The 22091-nt window shown below is 53.4% G+C and overlaps 1 protein-coding gene across 1 annotated transcript; it reads right to left on the bottom strand.

Moving 5' to 3' along the window:
- Nucleotides 1-665: 665 nt before the first annotated feature.
- Nucleotides 666-21841, bottom strand: SLC22A14 (solute carrier family 22 member 14). Its single transcript, XM_064277496.1, has 9 exons — nt 19081-21841; nt 18299-18402; nt 17984-18138; nt 16537-16705; nt 10606-10726; nt 10241-10338; nt 9779-9993; nt 7553-7706; nt 666-6973 (listed from the first exon to the last, which is right to left on the bottom strand). The coding sequence occupies exons 1-9, from the start codon at nt 19867-19869 to the stop codon at nt 6646-6648; spliced, it is 2133 nt and encodes a 710-aa protein (XP_064133566.1). The 5' UTR covers nt 19870-21841; the 3' UTR covers nt 666-6645.
- Between the last annotated feature and the right edge of the window lie 250 nt (nt 21842-22091).

Here is a 22091-nt window from a genome sequence, read left to right as displayed (position 1 = left end):
AGGGATTTTTGACCAAGTTTATTCCTAAAATGTAAGGTTGGTTTAAGATTAGAAAATAGATTAATATATTTAACCACATTAACAGATTTTAAAATTATCACCTAAAATTTCAACATGTTTGCTGGTTTAAAAAAGCTTTGTAGCAATCTAGCTCAATTGGCATAATGTAGTTTATAAAGAAAATGTTCTACGTCCTACTTTGGTGAGTGGCATCTGCAGTCCTAAGAGCTTGTGAGTGGCCATCTAAGATACTCCGCTGGTCCTACCCCACCTGGAGCAAGGGAGGATGAAGAAAACCAAGGACACGAGGGAAAGATGAGTCCAAAGGACGAACGGACCACAACTACCACAGCCTCCACCAGACCGAGGGCAGCACACCTAGATGGTGCCTGGCTGCCACCGCTGACGGCTCTGACAGGGATCACGGTAGAGGGTCCGAGACAGAGCTGGAGAAAAATGTAGAATAAAATTCTAACTCACACACACACAAAAAGATCAGACTTACTAGTCTGACAGAGACTGGGGAAACCCCGAGAGCATGGCCCCCAGAAACCCTTTTAACTGAAGTCACCCCTGAGGTTCACCCCTCAGCCAAAGATTAGACAGGCCCATAAAACAAAAGGAGACTAAATGGGCACACCAGCCCAGGGGCAAGGATGGGAAGGCAGGAGGGGACAGGAAAGCTGGTTACAGAGAACCCAAGGTCGGGAAGGGGAGAGTGTTGACATGTTGTGGAGTTGGCAACCGATGTCACAAAACAATGTATGTATTAATTGTTTAATGAGAAACTAATTTGCTCTATAAGACTTCATCTAAGGCACAATTAAACAAAAACTTGTAGTGAAAATTTAAGAATGAGAGAATTTATTCAACTTAATAAAGGGCATCTATAAAATTATACAGCAAAGTTTATACTTAATGTTAAAATGTTGAAAGCATTTCTTCTGAGATCAGGAAATCTGCATTCTAACTACCTGTCTTCAGCATGTCTAACATTCCAGCCAGCGCCGTAAGATCAGAAAAATAAATGAATTGTGAGGATTTGGCAGGAAGATAAAAAATTATCATTATAATGGCAGACAATATAACGGGCCATGTAGAAAATCCAGAAAACTCTGTGAAAAAATTAGATGAGTGATAGAATTTGGCAAGATTTCTGGATATAAAAATCGATTTTCAAAAGTCAATTGTGAAGGTGTATATAAGTTTTTGTGTGAGAGGCTAACTTGATTTGTAAACTTTTCCTTAAAGCACATTTAAAAAAAAGTTTATCGTGTTTCTTCCATATACCAGCAAAAATCTGTTAGAAAATGTAATTTTTGTAAGTTATATATTTTAAAAGTAACGTCAATCACTGTATTGTTCATTTCTAGGGTTTATGTGTGTCTTTATCCAAGTTCCTGTCTTAGGGGTTTTGATAGTTCAGCTCTTTGAACGTTTTAAATAAAATGTAAAGTCCTTTTCAGAGAGCTCCGTCACCGCTGGCTCATTGGTGGTTTACTGTTTCTACTTGTTTCGTCTGTTTCCTCAGTAATTTTTGCTTGCGAGTTCATTCTCAATAAGATTCGTCTTCCTGGAAAGCCATATGAGTCCTGTGTTGTGGCAACAGCACTGTGAATGGGTACAGCGTTCGCATCTGCCGCCACCTTACAGGATTCACACGTTTTTAAGTTAGCTTCCGAGCTTGAGACTTGCAGTTACGGGGCTGTTTTCCACCCAGGGCCCAGGGGTGTAGCCCAGTCCTGAGCTGCTTCACCCTCAGGGCACACAGCCCTGCCTTTAGCTCTTTGGTAAATTGTGAGTGGCGATCGTGTCAGGGGCAGGGAGGAACCCGAAAGGGGAGGGGTAACCTACAGTAAGGGGCTGGGTCCCACATTTAAGTCAACGCCCAGGCAGTGGGAGAAACATCTCAAAGGCTGAAAGATTCAGATTCTCGCATCTGTGGTCCGTGACCGGGAAGATGAGAGCAATTCCCAAGCCTGGGAGTAACATCTTAAGTTTTGGAATCGACTTGACAGCAGTGGGTTTGTTGTTTCTTTTTGTTTATCTTCCCAAACAGGGAGAATCTTGCTGACAGCACTATTGTAGCATAAAGGCATTGGGTTTGTGGGAAAGAGAATTTATCACCAACACGTACTTTCACGCAATTTTGGCATTTCATTTTCAATATTACACTAAGAAGCCTGTATGATCACAGTGCTGTGTGAAATCAATAAAAGGGACCCTGTGGCCTAGTGCTGCCTAGTGGAAATACAACGGGAGCCACAAGTGCAAGCCACATGTGTGATTTAAAAATACCCGGCAGTCACATTTTTAAACATTTAAAACGACAGGTGAAGATATCAATTTTATTAATTCAGTATATCCAAAATATCATTTCTACATGTAATCCATATAAAAACATGAATGAGCTCTTTTACCATTTTTTTTTTTTTTTTTGTACGAAGTCTTCAAAATCCAGTGTGTATTTTAAAGTTACAGCACGTGTCACTTCGGGCCAGCAGCCACATCATGGGCTTGGTAGCCACAACTGGCTAGTGGCTACCGTATGGGACAGCATGGATCTAGTCTGTCAAAATATATAATGTCAAACTCTGGGTAATATGAACAAGGCATCCCTTGGTGGTGCAAATAGTTAATGAGCTCAGCTGCTACCAAAAGGTTGGAGGTTCAAATCCACCCAGAGACACCTAGGTAGGAAGGCCTGGTGACCTGCTTCTGAAATCAGCCAATGAAAACCCTGTGTAGCACAGTTCCACTCTGACGCACACGGGGTTGCCACGAGTTGGAGCACAGCAACCGGTCGGCTAGGCAAACAAACCTGCTAAGTCCTATCTGGAACTGACTGGCCAGTCCTGGCCTCCTAAGAAAAATCTGAAGGTCACGTAGGATGCAGCAGGCCCTGCAGACAGCCACACCCTGCAGCCTCCAGCTCCTTCCACACTCACACTGTCCCATCAGTTTTCTGACCAATCCCTCTCCCTGTTCCCTGCAGCACCGGCTGAATTCTGGCAAAGGGATTTGAGGCCGGCCTAGTGCTTAATCATGAAGGAGCCCTGGTAGCACAGTGGTTAAGCACTTGGCTGCTAACTGAAAGGTTTGAGTCCAGCAGCTGAACCGTGGGAAGAAGACATGGCGGCCTGTTTCCGTAAAGACTGCTGCCTTGGAAACCCAAGAGAGCGGTGCTGCTCTGTCATACAGGGTTGCTATGAGTCGGAATCAACTTGACAGCAACGGGCTTTGGTTTTGGGCTTAATCATGGCTTATATGTTGGCCCTCCCAGCTCAGACAGGCCTCCCCAGAAAGGGTGGTAAGAGATGGAAAACTTTAAAGCATCCTGGGCATTCCTGGGTGGCACAAACGGTTAAGTGTTCGGCTCTTTGGAGGTTCGAATCCACCCAGAGGTGCCTTGGAAGAAAGGCCTGGCAATCTACTTCCAAAAAATTGCCATGAGTCAGGCAGGGTGGACTCGACAGCAACTGGTTCTGGTCAGTGTTGTGTGAGTGGGTGCTTCGCGAGACCCCTTTCTGGGCTCCTGAAGCCCCACTTTGGAGGCAGTCCCAGGAAACTTGGTAAAGAACCAAGGGGCCGGAAATCGAAACTGAAAGGGGAAGGGGGGGGACCTGCTTCTCGACGTCTGAAGCTTAGAGAGCACACCCCAAGCTGTGTGCTCACCCGGGGAGCCTGAAGTGCTGAGGCTGCTTTCTGCTTCGTGGCACGTCCGCCCGCCCCAGAGACCCTGGGCCTGTCTGCCTGTGCTCCGTGACAGCTGCTGTTCTTCTGAGCCCTCCTTCCCACAGAAGCCCTGGGTGTTAGATCACGGCTACGCCCTGCAAGCTTATGGCCTTGCAGCAAACCGGGTGCCAGCAGAGAAGACCCAGGCCCACCCTCAGGACCTCCCCTCCCAGGGACAGAGGAGGACAGGGCCTGTCCCCAAGGCCTCCCCACTCCGGCTAAAGGATGAGGTATCCTGAGCCTCCCTGGGGGAACCTCAAAGCTGGCTGGGAAGGCAGGGTGAGCTGGGGTGTGGGGGCTCCTTATCAGGATGGAGGAGGTCAGAGGTCAGCTAGGCAGGAGCCACGAGGCAAGGCATCCCCAAGGATGAGGACTGAGCGGGGTCATCCTCAAGGACATTCTTATGTGGAAGTATCCAAGGAAAAACGAGTGCGAAAGCCCTGTGCAGTGGTGCAAATGGGACAAGTTCTCATTAATCCTCTGTCGTCTACCTCTGCCTTGACCAGTGCATAAAGGTGGGATTTGAAATGTGCCCCAGCCTGTGCTGGAGCTGAGAGCCCACCCCCTAGCAACGCTGGGATAGGGGCATGGTCGGCCTGGGGGTGCAATCCTGCCCGGACCCTCCCCTCCCAGAGAGCTCCTCCAGCGTCCCCAAGAGTTTGGCCAAGGACACTGGCACAAACAGTTAAGTGCTTATCTATCTGGAGGTTTGAACCCACCCAGAGGCACCTTGGAAGAAAGGCCTGGCAATCTACTTGCAAAAAATTACCATAAGCCAGGCAGAGTTGACTCGACAGCGACTGGTTCTGGTTAGAGTTGTGTGAGTGGGTACTTTGCAAGACCCACAGGCCAGGACCACTGGGTTCTCTGGACATAGCCAGTTTTGACCCGAGTCATCTCAAGACCAACACGGCAGCTTTATTGGAACATATACTACACTAGCTCCCCCAAAAGGGGTATTTTGCACCTCAAGGGCTAGCGTTGGAGTAGGACTGGCCCTGCCTCCGAAGCTGGACTGGGCCCCAGTCACTTAACTGCAGGCTGAGACCCTCGGGGGCCTGGCCTCGGAGGTCCTGTGTCTGCTCACTCTCTGGGCTGCTGCAGCCTGGTGACAAAGACTTTGGAGTCCACCTTCTGAACCATAGTGTTGAGAATTGCATTCTTGGCCGCCTCCTCACTCACATCCTCAGACGATGTGTCCTCAGTGAGGGCCTCAGAAGGGTCTTCGAACCACGAGTCCTGGCTCGCCTCTTTCTGTAAGCTGAGCAAAGCAGGGGCTCTGAGGCCCTGCAGCCACGGCTGGCTCTGCTTTTGCCTCAAGGCAGGGTCTTCCCACATCTGGAGATCTCAGCCAAGCTTCTCCATGGGCCCGTGAGCAACCCTCGCCTCCAGGGTCAGTCCTGTTCTATCTCCCAACCCTGGCCAGACCCTTTATGCTTCCATGTCTCGAGGTTTCTGTCTACCACCTTCATTGCTGAGAACTTGCTAACTTGCTACATGCCAGGCACTGTGCCAGCTGCAACATGTGGGCTCAATCCTCCCACAAACTCGACGGGAGAGGAAGGCTGGGCTATGTGGCTTTACGTCTCTGTACCTCTGTTTGCTCATCTATATAACGGGGGATCAACGATAGGACCTACCTCACATGTGGTTTTTGTGAGGACTAAGTGCGATGAGGAAACCCTGGTGGTGCAGTGGGCAAGTGCTACGGCTGCCAACCAAAGCGTCGGCAGTTCAAATCCGCCAGGTGCTCCTTGGAAACTCTATGGGGCAGTTCTACTGTCTTATAGGGTCGCTATGAGTCGGAATCGACTCGATGGCAATGGGTTTGGTTTGGTTTTTTTTGGAAGTGTGATGAGGCATGTATAGGCCAGGATCTGACACACGGTACATGCTCAGTCAGTGTTAGCTGTTGTTATTACTATGTTATCCTTTTTGCAAATGAAGAAACTGAGTTTCAGAGGTATCAGGTAATGGTACGGCAGAAACAGAAATCCAGGCCCTTTGGCTCCAGTGCCTGTGTTCTTAACCATTATGCCCTTTACTCTGTTGCATTGTACTTCTCTCTATCCTGGGGCAAACTCCTATTCACCCTTCAAAGCCCTACTCAAATGTCACTTCCTCTGAAGCCTGCACTGGCTGTCCACACTGAAGCTGCTTCCTTCTTGGGCTCCTATAGGTCTTGCACATCCCTCTGTCAGAGCCCACTGGTGTTAACTCTTTGCATATGGCTTCCTCAAGGGTGGAGTCCTCTTACCTCTTACAGTACAGCCCCTGGCACAATGCCTAGCCCAGGGTTTGAGGGGCAGGGAGGGAGGGAGGAGAAGAATGGTGAGAGGTCAGAGGCAGCGTGCTCTGGTACAGAGCAGAGGGCACTGCGGGACCTCAGGCAACCTCTGTGCCTCACTGGTCCTCAGGTTCTCTGAGGTCTGGGCAAGTGTCACGGGCTCTGTTGGCCCAAATCCCAAGAGGGGTGGTTCTACCAAGCATGACAACTCCCCTCCAGAGGCCAGCAGTGCCCACAGAGGGCCTGGGTGGAATTCGGTTCCCAAATGTAGCTACTGGAGCCAAGGCCAGAGTTGTGAATGAACCTGGGTCAGTAAGAGGACTAGGCGTCAGACAGGAAAGGAGAGCTACTCAGAGAGCTGGTTCCACGCTGGTCCCCTGTGCTCTGGGAAGGGAGGGAGGTCAGGCCACCATGGAGCACCCCTGCAGGTATCTCCAAGGGCAGTGCCCAGCCCAGACAGGCAGGCAGCTGCCTCTTGGTCGGGAGGAGGGAACAGAGGGGACCTGGCCAGGCTGGATCAGGAGAGCCAGGCAGAGAGGGAGCTGCAAGAGGGTGGGCTGGAGCCTAGGAAGCAGGCAGACATCCAGGAGAACTAGGAGGCTTCTGTAGCCGCGGGCCGGCCCTCATGTTGCTGGGCCTCTGACAAAGCAGCAGCAGTGGATGGTGTCTGACATACGCTCAGAGACAAGGGCTTGGGGAGCAGGCTCCATGCTGGCTGGAGCCAGGGCCTTGCACACGCACCTTAACTGTGAGGATATGTGCTCTATAGTGTCAGCGAGGGGCAGGTCTTGTGTTTCCGGCAGCAGGGAGCAGAGATACAAGGCCAGGACAGCTGAGGCACAGGACAGACAGGTGGGCAGGATGGAGGGGCTCTGGCTGATGCGCAAGATCGTCAGGGACGAGATGGCTCCAGCCGCAAAGGCCAGAGACACCAGCCCCAGACCTGTCGCCCTGGAAGGAGGAGTGAAAGATCATCTGGGAGGCCCTCTAGGCCTGGAGGCTGGGGAGGAGGGCAGGAGGAAGCAGTTCCTGCAGCCCCACAGCCTCCATTCTCCACCCAGTCCTCATTCGTTGTGTAACATTGGAGAATTGTGGGAAACAACTTCTGGGTCTGCTTGTGGGGGCAGGTGGTCGTGAGAGGGAGAAATGAACCCATTCAGTGTTGTCTGGGTGTAAGAGACACCAGGTGGGCAGGGACCACTGCTGTCTTCAGTGAGGGGCCCAAGGGTCTGAGCTCAGGGGGCCCAAACACTTTCCACGAGTGTGTGCGCAGGGCTCTGGAGTCAGACTGCCTGGGCTACGTCTGAGTTACAACAAGGGCCTTCGTCTCTCTGATTTTCTCGTCTGCGATAGGGTTTATGATAGCATTTGGGGGATTCTGGTCAGGGTTAAAAGAGGAAACCCACGTAAAGTGCTTAGCACAGTGCCTGTCACCAGGGAAGCGCCTAGGAAATTCAGCTGCCCTTGTTGATGTGGCTACTGACCATCCCCCTACGGCCCACCACCCCTGCCCACTGCCAGGCCCAGTACCTGAGAACAGTGGGGAGGAGCTCGGCAGTGTAGATGAAGAGCAGGGTGACTGAGCCGGCCAGGCTGAACTCTCCCAGCAGGATCACCAAGACCACCGTGAATTTCAACTCTGTGGCCAGCCAACATGGCCACCTGAGTCTGGGCCCATCCTCCCCTGGGCGGGTGGGGGAAGCCTGCCCGTGGACCCTCCCTCGGTCCCTCCCGGAAGGCATCTGAACAGTCCATCCCCACCACCTGGTCAGTGGGTTAGCAGACTCAAGCATTCGGCCAGAGGAGAGTCAGCATGCCTGAGGCCCAGCCAGGCTGTGAATTAGTACATCTGCAGTGGGAGAGCTGGTCAGCAGGCGTGGGGGTTCCATTGGGACCCCGCTGGCCTCGCAGGCTACCATCTACCAGGCTGGACCCAGCCCTCATACACCCCTTCCTCTTCTCTTCCAAATCCTCACCAGCTGCAGCTTCCCCCACCCTATCTCACCTCACTCGCCCACTCTCTCCTTGGGCATCCACTTGGTTCCTGGCCTACTCAGCAAACTCTCCTGTGTCCAGTGGACCAGGCTCCCTGACCTAGGCCCTGCTCTCAACCCTCCCCTTCATCCACGCTGGGGTGGACAAGGGCAGCTGGGGCCTGAACAGCTGGGACTGGAGTTAGGCCTTCCAGGATGCCCAGTTTTGGGCAGGTGGACATGTACGTTGAAGGAGAAAGAAAACAGCCAGTATCTGGGGAACCCCGCTCCGGGGGCGTGGTGAAGCTGGGGGCTGCAGACCCCACCCACAGGCTGGAGCTGGGCAGTTGGCAGCTCCCCCCTCTCAGCCTCTGCTGGACCCTGCCCCAACGCCACGCCCAGCTCTGGCCCCAGGATGCAGCTGGAGATCCAGTTTATCTTTGGGAATTCTACTGCCAGTTTCTTTCACGTTTGAGAGTTTAAAATATCTCTGCTTGACTCACTTACAAAGACCAACTATTAATAATAAATTTGTTTTCCCAACTGCCAGTCAACACTGCCAACATCTAGGAGAGTAGAGCCCCTTCAGACATACACAAGTCCAGGGCCCTGATAAAGGGGGAGCCCCTGAGGCCGACCCTAGACATGGCTAAGAGGGCTCTCACAGACAGCAATCCTAAGTGGGTATGTGCTGACCTCCTCACGTCCGAACTCTAGCCTTGCCAGTCTTCAGCTCTGTGACCTGGGGCCTGTCCATTGTCTTGGGGTTCTCTGAAATGGCCAAGATAATTGCCAGCCCTGCCCTGCTTCCTTCTCCAGCTCCGAGCCCTGTGGCAAGCACGGCACTGAGCCCGGAAACAGATAGCTTCATGTAAGAACTGGGCCTGAGAGCTTAGCCTAACCTTACACTCAGTTTCCAGCAGGCGGGTTATGTTTCCTGGTGAAGTTACAGACCAAAACCAAAAACCAAACCCATGACCGTGGAGTCAATTCTGACTTACAGCAACCCCATGTGTTACAGAGTAGAGCTGCTCTGTAGGGCTTTCTTGGGAGTCCCTGAGTAGTGCAAATGGTTAGGTGCTGGACTACTGGCCGAAAGGTTGGTGGTTCAAACCCACCTAGAGGTGCCTCAGAAGACAGGCCTGGAGATCTGCTTCTGAGAGGTCACAGCCTTGACAACCCTCTAGAGCAGTTCAACTCCGCACACACACGGTTGCCGGGAGTCAGAATCAACTCTTTGGCAACGAAAAACCACAATCTTTATGGAAGCAGGTCGCCAGGTCTTCCTTTTGTGGTGAACCACCGACCTGCAGGTTAGTAGTTGAGTGGAAACTGTGCCACCCAGTGTCCTTTGAATTTACCAAACAGGCTTTCCCAATGACAGATGAGAGACAGGGCCTGGGGTGGCAGTTGGGCAAACGTTTTGCCATCATATGCTCACATTTAGCCGTCAGACCTGCTTCTGACAGGCTTCCATTCAGGTGGAAGAAGGACGGCCACTCTGCCGAACAAGGACAATTGCTCTGGGCAGCATGCTGGCCTCTCTCGGGCCTCAGAGAGTGTGCGTGTGCCCTGTTTGGGCCCCCCCCGCCAGGAGGCAGGCAGTGCCCCAGTGACGGAGCCTGCTCCCAAGGTGCACCCTCCTCAGTGTGGGTGGGCTGTGGGTGCAGGAGGCCAGCTCCCAGGTGTATCAGGTTGCTGGGCTGGGCAGGTGAACTCAGGGAGGGTCAGAGGGAGGAGGAAGGCTGGGTGGAGAGGGGTGCCACCCCCTGGCGAGCTGTACCTTGGGGAAGGAGAAGGACAAGCAAGCATACAAGGGAGGCTTGGAGGAGGGTCAGAGCCAGGGTCCACTTCCTCCCAAGGTGCTCCAGGAGCAAGACACAGCACAACCGGGCAGGCACCTCCATGAGGCTGGGGATCACCTGCCGGGTGTAGGGGTTCACACCAAAATCCTTCACCTTGAGGCTCAGTGTCAAGTAGGTGTAACTGATGGTAAACCTGGAATGCAGCCAGGAGAGAGACAGACAGACACACAGAGCAAGGCATACAGGCAGAAGACAGCAGGGGAAGGGTGGGGATGGGGGCAGAAATACACGCTGAGGCCTGTGACCTATGGGCCAAGCTGGCGTCCTTCAGGCCTCACCCCTTGGCCCCTGCCCCTTGCTCCCCTGGCAGCCTGGCCATCCCCACCCCTCCAAGTTCCTGGCTTCCATATGCCCGTCTGCAGCCAGCTCTGAGCACTCACCACAGGCAGCCCATGACCAAGGTCACCTTGCGGAGGTACCTATTGCTATAGAAGTCCAGGACAGAGGTCTTAACTGGCTTCTTTCCGGACAGGTGCATCTATAGGACAAGCAGGACCAGCCAGAGGTGGGGCCAAGACCCCAGCTTGCTCTCCCCCCACAGGACCCAGGAGGCCTGCCTGCCCCCCACAGTGCCCGCTTAGCTTCTGGCCTTCCCCCAGCAGGGTTCAATTTTGCTGTTCCCACTCCCCTCAAGCAGTGGGCTGGGGACACCCCCTGGGCTGAGGCCCCACGTGAAAGGATGACGAGGGAAGAGGCCCTTCTACAGCCTGCTGCCCTGCCCCACTCCAAGCCTGAGGACTCTTACCTGGGTCAGCAGATTTAAAGGAATGACCTTCTTATTCACGGAAGCTGCACGGCACAGAATCTGCTTGGCCTCCTCCACCTTCCCTCTCAGCATCAGCCATCGTGGGGACTCCGGGAGAACCCTGTGTGACACACCCCTCTCTCATTTCATCCTTCCAGGGTGCTCCCAAGACCCAAGTCGGCCCCGCCCCAGCCTCGCCCGTGCCCATCCTGTCCCAACAGGAGGTGGTGTAGACTCTGGAGGCCTTGAAGACCACCACCACCCTGGGGATGCCCTCTGTCCCTCCCTTGCCCAAGCCACATAGCCCTAAGCCCTGCTTCTCTACCACTACAGCCTCCTCACTCGCAGGCCCTCCATAGGAATGCTCTCCTTCCTTCTCTACCTCAGGGGATGTCCTCAGGGCACCATCCCCCAAGCCCACGCCTTCTGTGAGAACCCCGGTTCCACAGCTGGGATTTTTCTTGCTCTGTCTCTGTCTCCCTGACAGCACAGGAAGTATGGGGGGAGAGACGCCAACTCCGACCCAGGCCCAGCACCCTGCCTGGGTGAACGGAGGGCGAACAAATGTCCCCCACCCCCCACCTCGGCTCATCTCCTCCCCTGCCACATCCCCCACTGCCTTTGATCTCAGAGCAACTCTATCCCCTCCGTGTGTTCCAATCCTCCGAGGCTGTCAGGATCCACACAGACAGACACATACAAGCACATGTTATACCAGAAGTTGTGCTTGGTACCCTTACATACGTGGTCTTGTTTAATTCTCCCCATGATTCCCAGCCTCAGGGAGTAGGGACCTGCCCAAGGTCACAGAAGTTGACCGGGTAGGAGCCTGGCATCCCAGGTAAGGCACTCTTTAGGAAACTGTCATCAGCCCTGCTGATTTCACATGCCACCACCCCGCCTCTGCCTGAACTTTGTGGCTGGTCACCATAAACATATGCTCAAGATGCTACAGACAAACTCATCCCCCAGCCTGCCCGTGCCTTTGCCCCCACCCAGGGGCCAGCAAGCAGTAATCCTCTTCCACTCTAAGGCTGCAGACGTCTCAAAAAGAAAGTCATCACACTGGGACTTCCTCAAAAGATGGGGGATTGACCGCATGTCCTCTAAAAAATCTTGTTGTGAGTTGCCGTCAAGTCGATCCCAACTTCTGGCGACCCCCTGTGTGCAGAGTAGAGCTGCTCCATGGGGTTTTCAAGGCTGTGACCTTTCGAAAGCAGGTCACCCAGCCTGTCTTCTGAGGCAACTCTGGGTGAGGTTGAACTACCAACCTTTTGGCTAATAGTTGAGCTTAGCTATTTGCATCAACCAGCCACCATCCTTTATAAAATAAACCAAATCAAACCATACCCATTGCTATCAAGTCAATTCTGACTCATAGCGACCCTATACAACAGAGTAGAGCTGCCACATAGGGTTTCCAGGGAGTGACTGTGAGTTCGAACTGCTGACATTTTGGTTAGCAGCCAAGCTCTTAGCCACTCTACCACCAGGGCACAGAGAAACAAGAAAAGATACAAACTCTCGCAAACAAAGAGAATGGGAGCAAGAACACAGTGGGAGAGGTTGAGACATTACTGAAGCCCTGGAGGGGTGGAGGGTCCTGCTGACTGAGCCAGGTCTGCAGAGGGAGGTGGGGGGAACTGGACAGAGCACCCCAGTGCTCAGAGATGGGACCCCACCAGCTCCCTCTGCAGTTTCCACCTGGAGCACAGGGACAGCAGGGACATCTGGGGCAAGGGCTGAGGCTAAACCCAGGAGAAGTGAGCAGAAGTCCTATAAAGATGACAAGATGCCCTACCTTCACTCCCACCAGGGAGCAAGACAGCCTGAGCCGGGCAACTACCTGGCTTTTGTGGGGGGGGCCCTCAGGGAAAAGGCGCTGGCCACTGATCACCGAAGAGCAGTGGTTCTCAAAGTGTGTGGAAACCCTGCTGGCACAGTGGTTAAGAGCTATAGCTGCTAACCAAAAGATTGGCAGTTCGAATCCATCAGGAGCTCCTTGGAAACCGGTGGGGCAGTTCTATTCTGGCTATAGGGTTGCTATGAGTCGGAATCTACTTGACGGCAATGGGTTTGGTTTGGTTTTGGTTTCGAAGTGTGGTCACGGACCAGCAGCATAAACGTCAGCATCCCCTGGGAATTTGCTAGAAAATCACACCCTTGGGCCCCACCCCAGACCTGTTAAATAAATGCTGGGGGTTTTGATAGGCTGGCAGGGGATTCCGGTGCCCGTTACAATCTGAGAACCACTGCCCTAAAGGGTTACCTGACAGTCAGTCAGCTGACTCTCACTCAGAGTTGCCTGTTACCCCTCAGTGACCCACTCTTCAATATGAAAGGATGACCATAGACCCCTCGCTATTGAAGACAACCTTCCAGATGCAAGAGAGTCCTCAACAAACAAACCAGACCCCAGAGGGCACAGATAGTGCCTAAGGGAACAGGAGGGAAAAGGAAAGAAACGAAATAAGACAAAACTCTTACTTGTATCCTCAAAAACATTTGAGAATGTTTAGTCATTTTATATTCATAAAACAAGATCCAAGCGCTACTGAAGAAAAAAAAATCAGAGAATAAGGAATAGCAGTGTAACAGAATGTTAAGTGGGATTTTTTGTTTTGTTTTGTTTTGTTTTGAATGTCCTGGAATTTCAGCTGAAGCCCCAAAGCTGGTGACAGTGAGTGATAACCACACCTTCTAAAGAGAAGCCTTACCAGTTCAGAGCAGGATTAGTAAACTAAAAAAAAAAACAAACAAAAAACCAGCAAAACAGCCCAGGGGCCACCTCCCCCAGCCACCTCTATAACCAAAACCAAACCAAACCTAGTACCGTCAAGTTGGTTCCAACTCATAGCAACCCTATAGGACAGAGTAGAACTGCCCCGTAGGGTTTCCAAGGAGTGCCTGAGGGATGTGAACTGCCAACCCTTTGGCTAGCAGCCGTAGCACTTAACCACTATGCCACCAGGGTTTCCGCCACCTCTATAGGCTGGAAATATTCAATTCGCGGAAGTGAGAGGGTCTTGAATCTCTTTCCTTCCTCCCTGGAGCAAGCCAAGTGTGGGGACACCAAGCAAACTCCTTAGATAGATTGGGGGCTGCCTTTGAGAAATGGGGTCTGGCCCCCATTCCTTGGCTGGGGCTCGCAGACTCAGACACTTGAGGGCCTGATACTCCAGAGTTTATGGAAGAAGTCTTCTGAACTTTGAGGGCCTACACAGACCCAGAGACGGGCGCCCTCTCTCACTTGGGCCTGATAAAGGCGGGAGGTTGGCGGGAGAAGCCCACAATGGCAGGATGCGGGCTGGGGGGCAGTGAGCATATCACATCTGGATGTTGAGTTTTTTTGGCCAGGTGGACCTTGCTGTGTTGAAGGCACACATGTACTAGGGTGAGAAGACCTGCACGTGTGGGGTGAGCTGCCAAGGGCAGGGGCTGGGGGGGAGTCATGAAGAGGTTGGCCAGAGGGCCCCTGTGCCTCAGGAGACTATGGACTCAGAAGGCCGGCCAGTGTGCTCTGAGACAATGGGATTTGAACGCCCCCCCACAGGGGGCACTGACAGGCAGACTCTATCTGCCCCTGTTACTCTATCTGCCCTCTTTTCTCTGATGCCCTCATCCTCTTCCCCACAATAGCATCAGAACAGGCCTCATCCTCTCCGCACACTGCAGGTCGAGATGGGGCCTTGGCTAGGGGTCAGGAGAAGCTGTGAATTGGGTGTAAGACTCAAGTTTTAAATGGGGCTGCTCTGGATTTTTTAATCCTGAAAGCCAGTCTTAATTATCAAAACTGAGACTTATTCTTACAACTAAAAATGACTGGGAAGAGATGGAATCTGCTCAAGATACTGTCAAGTGTCAGGGAAGAGACAGCCGATGGGGCATGTCTGAAGGCAGTGGCTAAAGAAAAATGTACCCCAGTGTGTTCAGCCCATCAATAACTGTCTTTTCATTTTACATAGAACGACAGAGACATCTATCAGGAGAAAGAGCTGAGAGAGCTCAGTGTGATGGCTTCTGGGAAAGGAACTGGGGGCTAGGGTGGTGGGAGAGACTTATTTTCATCACAAACCTTTTGGCACTATTTAATGTTTAACCATATGAATCTATTACATTAATAATATTAAAGAATATTTGAAGTTCAGGCCATGAAACTCTATTTCCCAGCTACAAGACAAAGTCATGTCATCTGGCTGGATGGGTCCCCACACTCACTTGGGTACCTCAAGGGCTGTCAAGGCTGCTCTCCAGCTTCTGCATAATTTAGAAAGTCTCCAAGCCATCTGGAGCCCTGGTGGTGCAGTGGTTAAGAGCTTGGGTGCTAATCAAAAGGTCGGAAGTTCGAATCCACCAGCTGCTCCTTGGAAACCTTACGGGGCAGTTCTACTCTGTCCTACAGGGCAGCTAAATCCTACAAGCCCTCCGACTATGAGTTGAAATTGATTTGACAACAATGGGTTTCTGGTTTTCCAAGCCACCTACATGTCCTCTCTTAGCTGGTAGCCCCATCTCCCATAGTCCATGCTGTGTATGGGGCACTGGTTAGAGTGCAGGGGCTCTGAGCCAGACAAGCTGGGTTCAAATCCCAGCTCCACCACTTTCCAGCTGTGTGACCTTGGGTAACACAGCATTATGTAGACTCTCTGAAGCCTCAGTTTTCCCCCCACCATCCCTCACCCCATAACATGGGACTTGCATGGCCTATTTTTTAAGGTTGTAAAGATGAAATATAATTTCAAGATTCAATATGATAATTTCTTCATGCAGAACTGCCTAGCCCTTAACAAATGAGTAGCCTCCCTCCCTCTGCCTTCCCTCCTGTTCATCTCCTCTTCCCACCCATTCCTCTCCTCTTCCCACCTCTTCTTTTCCTATTCCCACCTCTTCCTCTCCTCTTCCCACCTGTACCTCTCCTCTTCCCACCCGTTCCTCTCCTCTTCCCACCTGTTCCTCTCCTCTTCCCTCCTCTTCCCACTTCTTCCTCTCCTCTTCCCACCTCTTCCTCTCCTCTTCCCACCTCTTCCTCTCTTCTTCCCACCTCTTCTTCTCCTCTTCCCTCCTCTGCCTCTCCTCTTCCCACCCGTTCCTCTCCTCTTCCCACCTGTTCCTCTCCTCTTCCCTCCTCTTCCCACCTCTTCCTCTCCTCTTCCCACCTCTTCCTCTCTTCTTCCCACCTCTTCTTCTCCTCTTCCCACCTCTTCCTCTCCTCTTCCCACCTGTTCCTCTCCTCTTCCTACCTCTTCCCACCTGTTCCTCTCCCCTTCCCACCTGTTCCTGTCCTCTTCCCACCTTTTCCTTTCCTCTTTCCACCTGTTCCTCTCCTCTTGCCAACTGTTCCTCTCCTCTTTCCAACTGTTCCTCTCCTCTTTCCACCCATTCCTCTCCTCTTCCCTCCCGTTCCTCACTTCTTCCTACCATCCCACTCTTGTTCCCATCCGCTCCTTTAACACCTCCGAGTTTTGCTCATCGGCTGCTCCTTCGCTGCTCAATCTCTCATGTCTGTTACCCCTCTCCAAGTGAACACATCAGCTCCCAGACCAGTCATCACATCCCTGCTCACCTCAGCTCAACACCATGAAAGAGGCATCTCCTGCATGGCACCCTTCCTCAGCTCCTCATCACTCCTCAACTCTCTGCCACTCCACCAAAGCCACCTGAGAAGGTCACCAGGGCAAAAAGACCCTTCCCCAGCCTCACTTTCTTGCCTTCAAGCCTGACCATTCCCTTCTCCTTGAACCTCACCTTTCCTCTCCTCCTCCTGACTGACCACATCCCCGACATCTCTGAGTTCCGGGGTCTTAGCCCTGGGCTTCTTTTCAGCTCACCCCAGGGGAACCTCACCTACTCCCACAGCTTGGGGACCCTCCACACCCCCGATCTCCAACCCATCAGACCCTTCTCGTGCACGTCTAGCACTCGCTTGCTCACCAGATGTAGGGGATGACACAGAACACGGGTGCCCCACCCACCAGAAACAGCAGCCGCCAGTGGGGGATGCTGTAGGCAAGGCCGGACAGTATCAGGATCCCAGCGGTGAAATAGCAGTGTGAGACGATGATGGCCCGGGCCCGGTGCACGCCCACTAGCCACTCAGTGACTGTACAGAGTCCAGAAGACAAAACCACAGTCGGCTCAGGTCCCCAGGACTGCCCCTGTACCCAGCCCCTGAGAAGCCCCAACCCTGCCCTGGGCAGCTGAGACTGGGCAAAGGATCTTCTGCCTGCTAGTAGCCTGTCCCAGGTCGAGACAGCCCCTCAAAGCCAGGCAGAGTTGCTTTGTGCTCCCTAGGGCACACGCACCCGAGGCCTCTTGTCTGACCCCCCAATCAAGTACCAGTCCCTTCTCAACCTCGCTGCTCCTTCCAAACACCTCCTCCTGACCACACACCTCTCACAGAGAAGGCCTGGCCTGTGGCCCAAGGCAAGGAGTCACAGACCCCGCTCTGAGCACACTGGTGCTTTGGCCAGCGAGGCCTAGGGCTCTGTGGGGAGCCCAGTTCCCTCCGGGGTAGCTGGGGCAAGCTCCCAACAAGGAGAGGGTTCCTGACAGGGACCCTGAGCACACCAGGCCGTGCCAATCAGGCCACTGCAGGTGTAATGCTGTGAGCGCATATGGGGCTTTGGGATGGTATTCCTCCTCCTTCACTTAATAGCTGTGCAAGTTGCTAACTTCTCTGAGGTGCAAGTATCCTTCTCGAAATGATAAAACAGCGTCTACTGAATAGAGTGTGGTAGGACGAAACGAGACAACGCATATAAAGGACTTAGCAGCTCGTCTGTCCCTCCTAAGAGCGCAGTAAACGTAAGCCATGCGCGGGGGTTCGCAAGGGGCACGTGGGGAGAACGCGTGGGGCCCGAGGGGCTGGGGCGGGGCCCGAGGGTGGAAGGGCAGGCTAGGCACTGACTCGGGCGCATTCAGGCAGCCGGGGGCCGAGGCTGCTTCCCTCGCTGCCTGCCCGAGCAGCCCTGGCTCTGCCCTGCGGAACCGGGGAGGGGGCCCCGGCCCATCCTGGCCCCGCCCCCAGGCCCAGCCCCAGCCCAGATCCAGCCCCGCCCCAGACCCCGCCCCCACATCAGACCCAGACCCCACCCCAGACCCACCCCCCCGCATGCTCTGCCCCACCCCCACGCTCTGTCCCACCCGAACGCCGGATCCCACACCCCACACTCTTCCCCACCCCCACACCAGGCCCCTCCCCACCCCACCCACCACACCTGGCCTTGCCCCACACCTGGCTCTGGCCCTCCCCATGACAGCCCCACCCACTCTCCCACCCCCCCACCTGGCCCGCCCACTCCCCACCACACCCACACCGGGCCCCACCCATTCCCCGCCCCACCCACACCTGGCCCCGCCCCTTGCGGCTGGCCCTTACCTAAAGACATGCTGCCGATACCGTAGCCCGCCACGGCCTGAGCGACACTGAAGCGGAAGAACAGGTAGCTCTCCATGCTGTTGACGAAGGCCGTCCCGAAGCCGAAGATGGTTAGCCCCAGCAGCGACACTAGGATGGTGGGGTAGCGGCCCAGCCTGCGGGCGTCGACAGACCTCCTTGGCTGCTCCCTGGCCCCAAGCCCTTCCCGGTTCTCGGGGTGCCTCCACCTGTACCTCCCCCAGCCTAAGAGGCTTCAACTCTGAGTGTCCACGAGGAAGGTGGGGCATCCCAGGGGCTAGTGAAACTCAGACTCACCTGTCACACAAGAACCCGAAGGTGACCGATCCTATCAGGAAGCCCGCCATGTACACGGTCATCGCCAGTTCCCAGTTGAACTCTTTGCCACACACCAGGTCGAACTGCAGGTGAGAAGCAGCCATTGGCCACAGGCGCCCCCCCCACCCCGGGTCAGCTTTGTGGGTCCAGAGACTGAGCCTTCCCTCAGGGTGGGGCCTTTAAGGAGAAAGCCTGGGAGGAGGTAACTGTGTGCAGCAGGCCCTGGCTGTTACCTGGGCCTCGCACCTGCACCTGGCTCACCTGGGAGCTAGGCCTGTATAGCATGGGGTGGGGCGGTAAAAGGGCACGGGCTGGATCACTGAGGACTCTCCTAAATACAAATGCTGGGCCCAGCCTGGAGAGTCAAGTTGGACAGGTGTGTGTAGGGCCCAGACGGCAGCTCTGGTTGGGAAGCCCTGCGAGAGGTACCAGATTGAAGTAGCTTCTTGCCCATTTCTTATTTTCTGTGGGTTCAGAGGGCAGAGCCACAATGACAAAAGCAACTTCCTGTGAAGATGGCGAACCCTGTGGTCCAGTATCCACCCCTCCCCCCAGATCCCTCCACCTTCCTGGGTAAGGTAGGCGGGGCTGGGACTGGGTAGAAGGAATTCTAGGTTTCTTTCCTGGCCCAGCCTCTGCAGGGTGACCTCAGGTCAACTGCTTCCTCTTTCTGGGCATCAGTTTCCCCTCCTGTTCAGTGAGGGTGGGAGCATCTATCTGGGCCCTTGAGGAGCCTACAGACAACCCAGAACAAGACACACCTCATCTGTCAGCATTCGCTTCTTGGACTCGGGATAGATCCACCCATCCTGGCACATCTCTGTGCGGTTGAGGCCAAATTGGATGATGGAATCCAGATTCCAGTCCACAGGTGAGTACATGAGACATGTCAGGAAGCTGCCGTTGGATTCTCGGGGCAGGGTCAGATTCATCTGCTCAGCCTCTGACAAGTTGGGGTACATTGCTAGGATCCAGCTGGTGTTGCAATAGGCCTTCTGGGCTGTGAACACTAGGGAGTCAGCAAACATGAAGAAGGCTGCCAGGATGTTGGGGATGAAGGTGAGGGCCACCAGCCTTCTCTGGAATGGTCCAAACTCCCCCACTGCGTCCAGGATGCTGGCAAGCTTGTCCTCCTCCTCCTTGGATTTGATGGCTCTCAGTCTGTTTAACAGCATCTCCATAGACCGAGAACGGGAACTTAAGGCCCTGGAAGAGCGCTGGGATTCCATCCGCTTCACAGTGGGGTCGATTTCTGTCACCATCTGTTCAAAGAAAGGATGCAGCTCGGTCTGTCCTGATACCACTCCCCAGATGTCAGAGGTCAGCACAGGAGACACTGACCAGACAGTGGTCTCTCTGGCTTGGAACAGCATGCATTCCAATCTCGATGTTCTCTGTACTTCCCTTCTCTGCTCCTGACGTTTCCTGGTTAGCATCATTTGCCCCTCATCGACCCCCGCCCCAATTCTGCTGTCCGGTGACTGAGTTTTTAGGAACTCTTCTGCAGCTGTCATACAACAGACACTCTGTTCACACACACATTGAGGCATAGGTAGGAGGGGTTTCTAGGGACAAGTCCTTCAAAAAAACAAACCCAAAAGATCTGTTGTCAGGAGTGGCCAGGAGCTGGGGCCAAGGTGGGGTGGCTGGAAGCCTTGGCCACAGAGGTGGGAGCCAGGGCTGGTGCCGTGGGTCTAGAATAGTAGGACGGCTTACAGTGGCAGGGAGCCAAACTGGAAAGGCAAGTAAGAGAGAGAAGTAAGGTGGCAGTACTGACTAAGGCTATTACCTTGGAGCAGCAGTAGGTGGGGAAGCTAAGCGTAGTGCTCTCCTTTCAGCCAGGATCCTCGGCAGAGCTGAAGAGGCCGTGGTTGGGGCAACCCTGGGTACCAGCAGAAGGAAAAGCCTCTGAACGAAAATGTCTCCAAATTAAGCCTGCAGAACTCTCACAGGTTCAAGTCACGCAATGAGCTCAAAACCAAGATTACCAAACACCCAAGACAACCCCTTCTGAGAGTCAGCAAGAACAAGAAACAACAGACTTGAGTTGCAGATGTTGGGAACTGTCAGATACAGAAAATAAGCAGCTATCGTATGAACTTTTTAAAGAAACAGAAGGCACAACGACAAAGATGAACTTAAAACAGGAAGCTACTGGGGAGACACTGAACTTCTAAAAACGAAAACTATACTTGCTGAAATGAAAATTCCAAAAGGAAGGTTAAATAGAGTAAGACACAAAGAAAGCAGTGGACTAGAATACACAACTGAATTGTGACAGAGAGCTAAAGGACATGGAAGATAGACTTGGAAGTTTTGTGTGTGTGTGTGTGCTTTAGGTGAAAGTTTACAAATCCAGTCAGTCTCTCATACAAAAAGCCATACCCACCCCGCGGTGCACTCCCAGCTGCTCTCCCCCTAATGTGACACCACACTCCCCCCTCCACCTTGTATTCCCCATGTCAACAGCTCCTGTCCCCCTCTTCCTTCTCATCTCACCAGCAGACAGGAGTTGCCCACATAGACTCAAGTGTCAACCTGAGCCAAGAAGCTCACTCCTCACCAGTATCATTATCTATCCTATAGTCCAATCCAATCCCTGTCTGAAGAGTTGGCTTCAGGAATGGCTCCTGTCTTGGGCTAACAAAGGGGTCTGGGTACCATGACCATCAGGGTCCCTCCAGTCTCAGTCAGGCCATTAAGCCTGGTCTTTTTACAAGAATTTGAGACCTGCATCCCCCTGCTCTCCTGCTCTCTCAGGGGTTCTCTGTTGTGTTCTCTGTCAGTGCAGTGATCGGTGGTAGCCAGGCACCATCTAGTTCTTCTGGTCTCAGGCTGATGGAGTCTCTGGTTTATGTGGCCCTTTGTGTCTCGTTGGCTCATCTTTACCATATGTCTTTGGTGTTCTTCATTCTCCTTTGCTCCAGGTGGGTTGAGACCAGCTGATGTATCTCAGATGGCTGCTTGCTAGTGTTGAAGACCCCAGATGGCTCTCACCAAAGGGGGATGCAGAACATTTTCTTAATACATTTCATTATGCCAGTTGACCTAGATGTACCCTGAAATCATGGTCCCCCGACTCCCATCCCTGCTACTTTGGCCTTCGAAGCATTTGGCTGTATTCAGGAAAATTCTTTGCTTTTGGTTTACAGACTCAGAAGATTTAACATACATCTATGTAATTGGAAGGCCGAAGGAGAAATGGAGAAGCAATATTCAAAGAGAGAGAACAGCAATAAATTTTCCAAAACTTGAAAAGCATGAATCCTTAGATTCAGGAAACACAACACATCCCAAAAAAGATAAACAAGGAGGCGGGGCCAAGATGGCGGACTAGGTGGATGCTACCGCGGATCCCTCTTGCAACAAAGACTCAGAAAAACAAGTGAATCGATCACATACATAACAATCTACGAACTCTGAACAACAAACACAGATTTAGAGATGCAGAACGAACAAATATGGGGAGACAGCGATTGTTTTCAGAGCCAGGAGCCAGCGTACCAGGCAGGTGACCTTCAGAGCCCAATTTGGGGCAGAGCCCAGGGCGGGCAGACGGCACAGACAAGGGGCCCAGCCCTAGCCCCCGAACTCATCCTGGGAGGGAGCCCAGCCGGTTGGCGCGGGCAGCGTGGCGGCGCAGCCGGAGGGAGAAGTCCCCGGGAGGCAGTGACTGGTCTTGGAGCGGGGAGAGCAGCGTCCCAGCCGGGGAGCCGTCCCACCGGGAGTTTGGTGGTGAGCTGGCGTGGCACGAGCGTGGGGACCAGCTACA

The sequence above is a fragment of the Loxodonta africana genome, chromosome 27, assembly GCF_030014295.1.
Source record: "Loxodonta africana isolate mLoxAfr1 chromosome 27, mLoxAfr1.hap2, whole genome shotgun sequence".
Lineage (NCBI taxonomy): Eukaryota > Metazoa > Chordata > Mammalia > Proboscidea > Elephantidae > Loxodonta > Loxodonta africana.
The sequence above is the reverse complement of the archived record's forward strand: the minus strand, read 5'-3'. Positions and strand labels throughout refer to the sequence as shown.

What these genes read in the sequence shown, in the direction of transcription:
- SLC22A14 (XM_064277496.1), bottom strand. Translation starts at nt 19,869, where the DNA reads ATGCCTCAATGTGTGTGTGAACAGAGTGTCTGTTGTATGACAGCTGCA. An exon ending in TTGGTCATGGGCTGCCTGTG is followed by an intron (nt 9,994 to 10,240) that starts GTGAGTGCTCAG and finishes GCTGCATTCCAG; the next exon opens with GTTTACCATCAGTTACACCT. An exon ending in TGTCCTTCTCCTTCCCCAAG is followed by an intron (nt 7,707 to 9,778) that starts GTACAGCTCGCC and finishes CCACCCGCCCAG; the next exon opens with GGGAGGATGGGCCCAGACTC.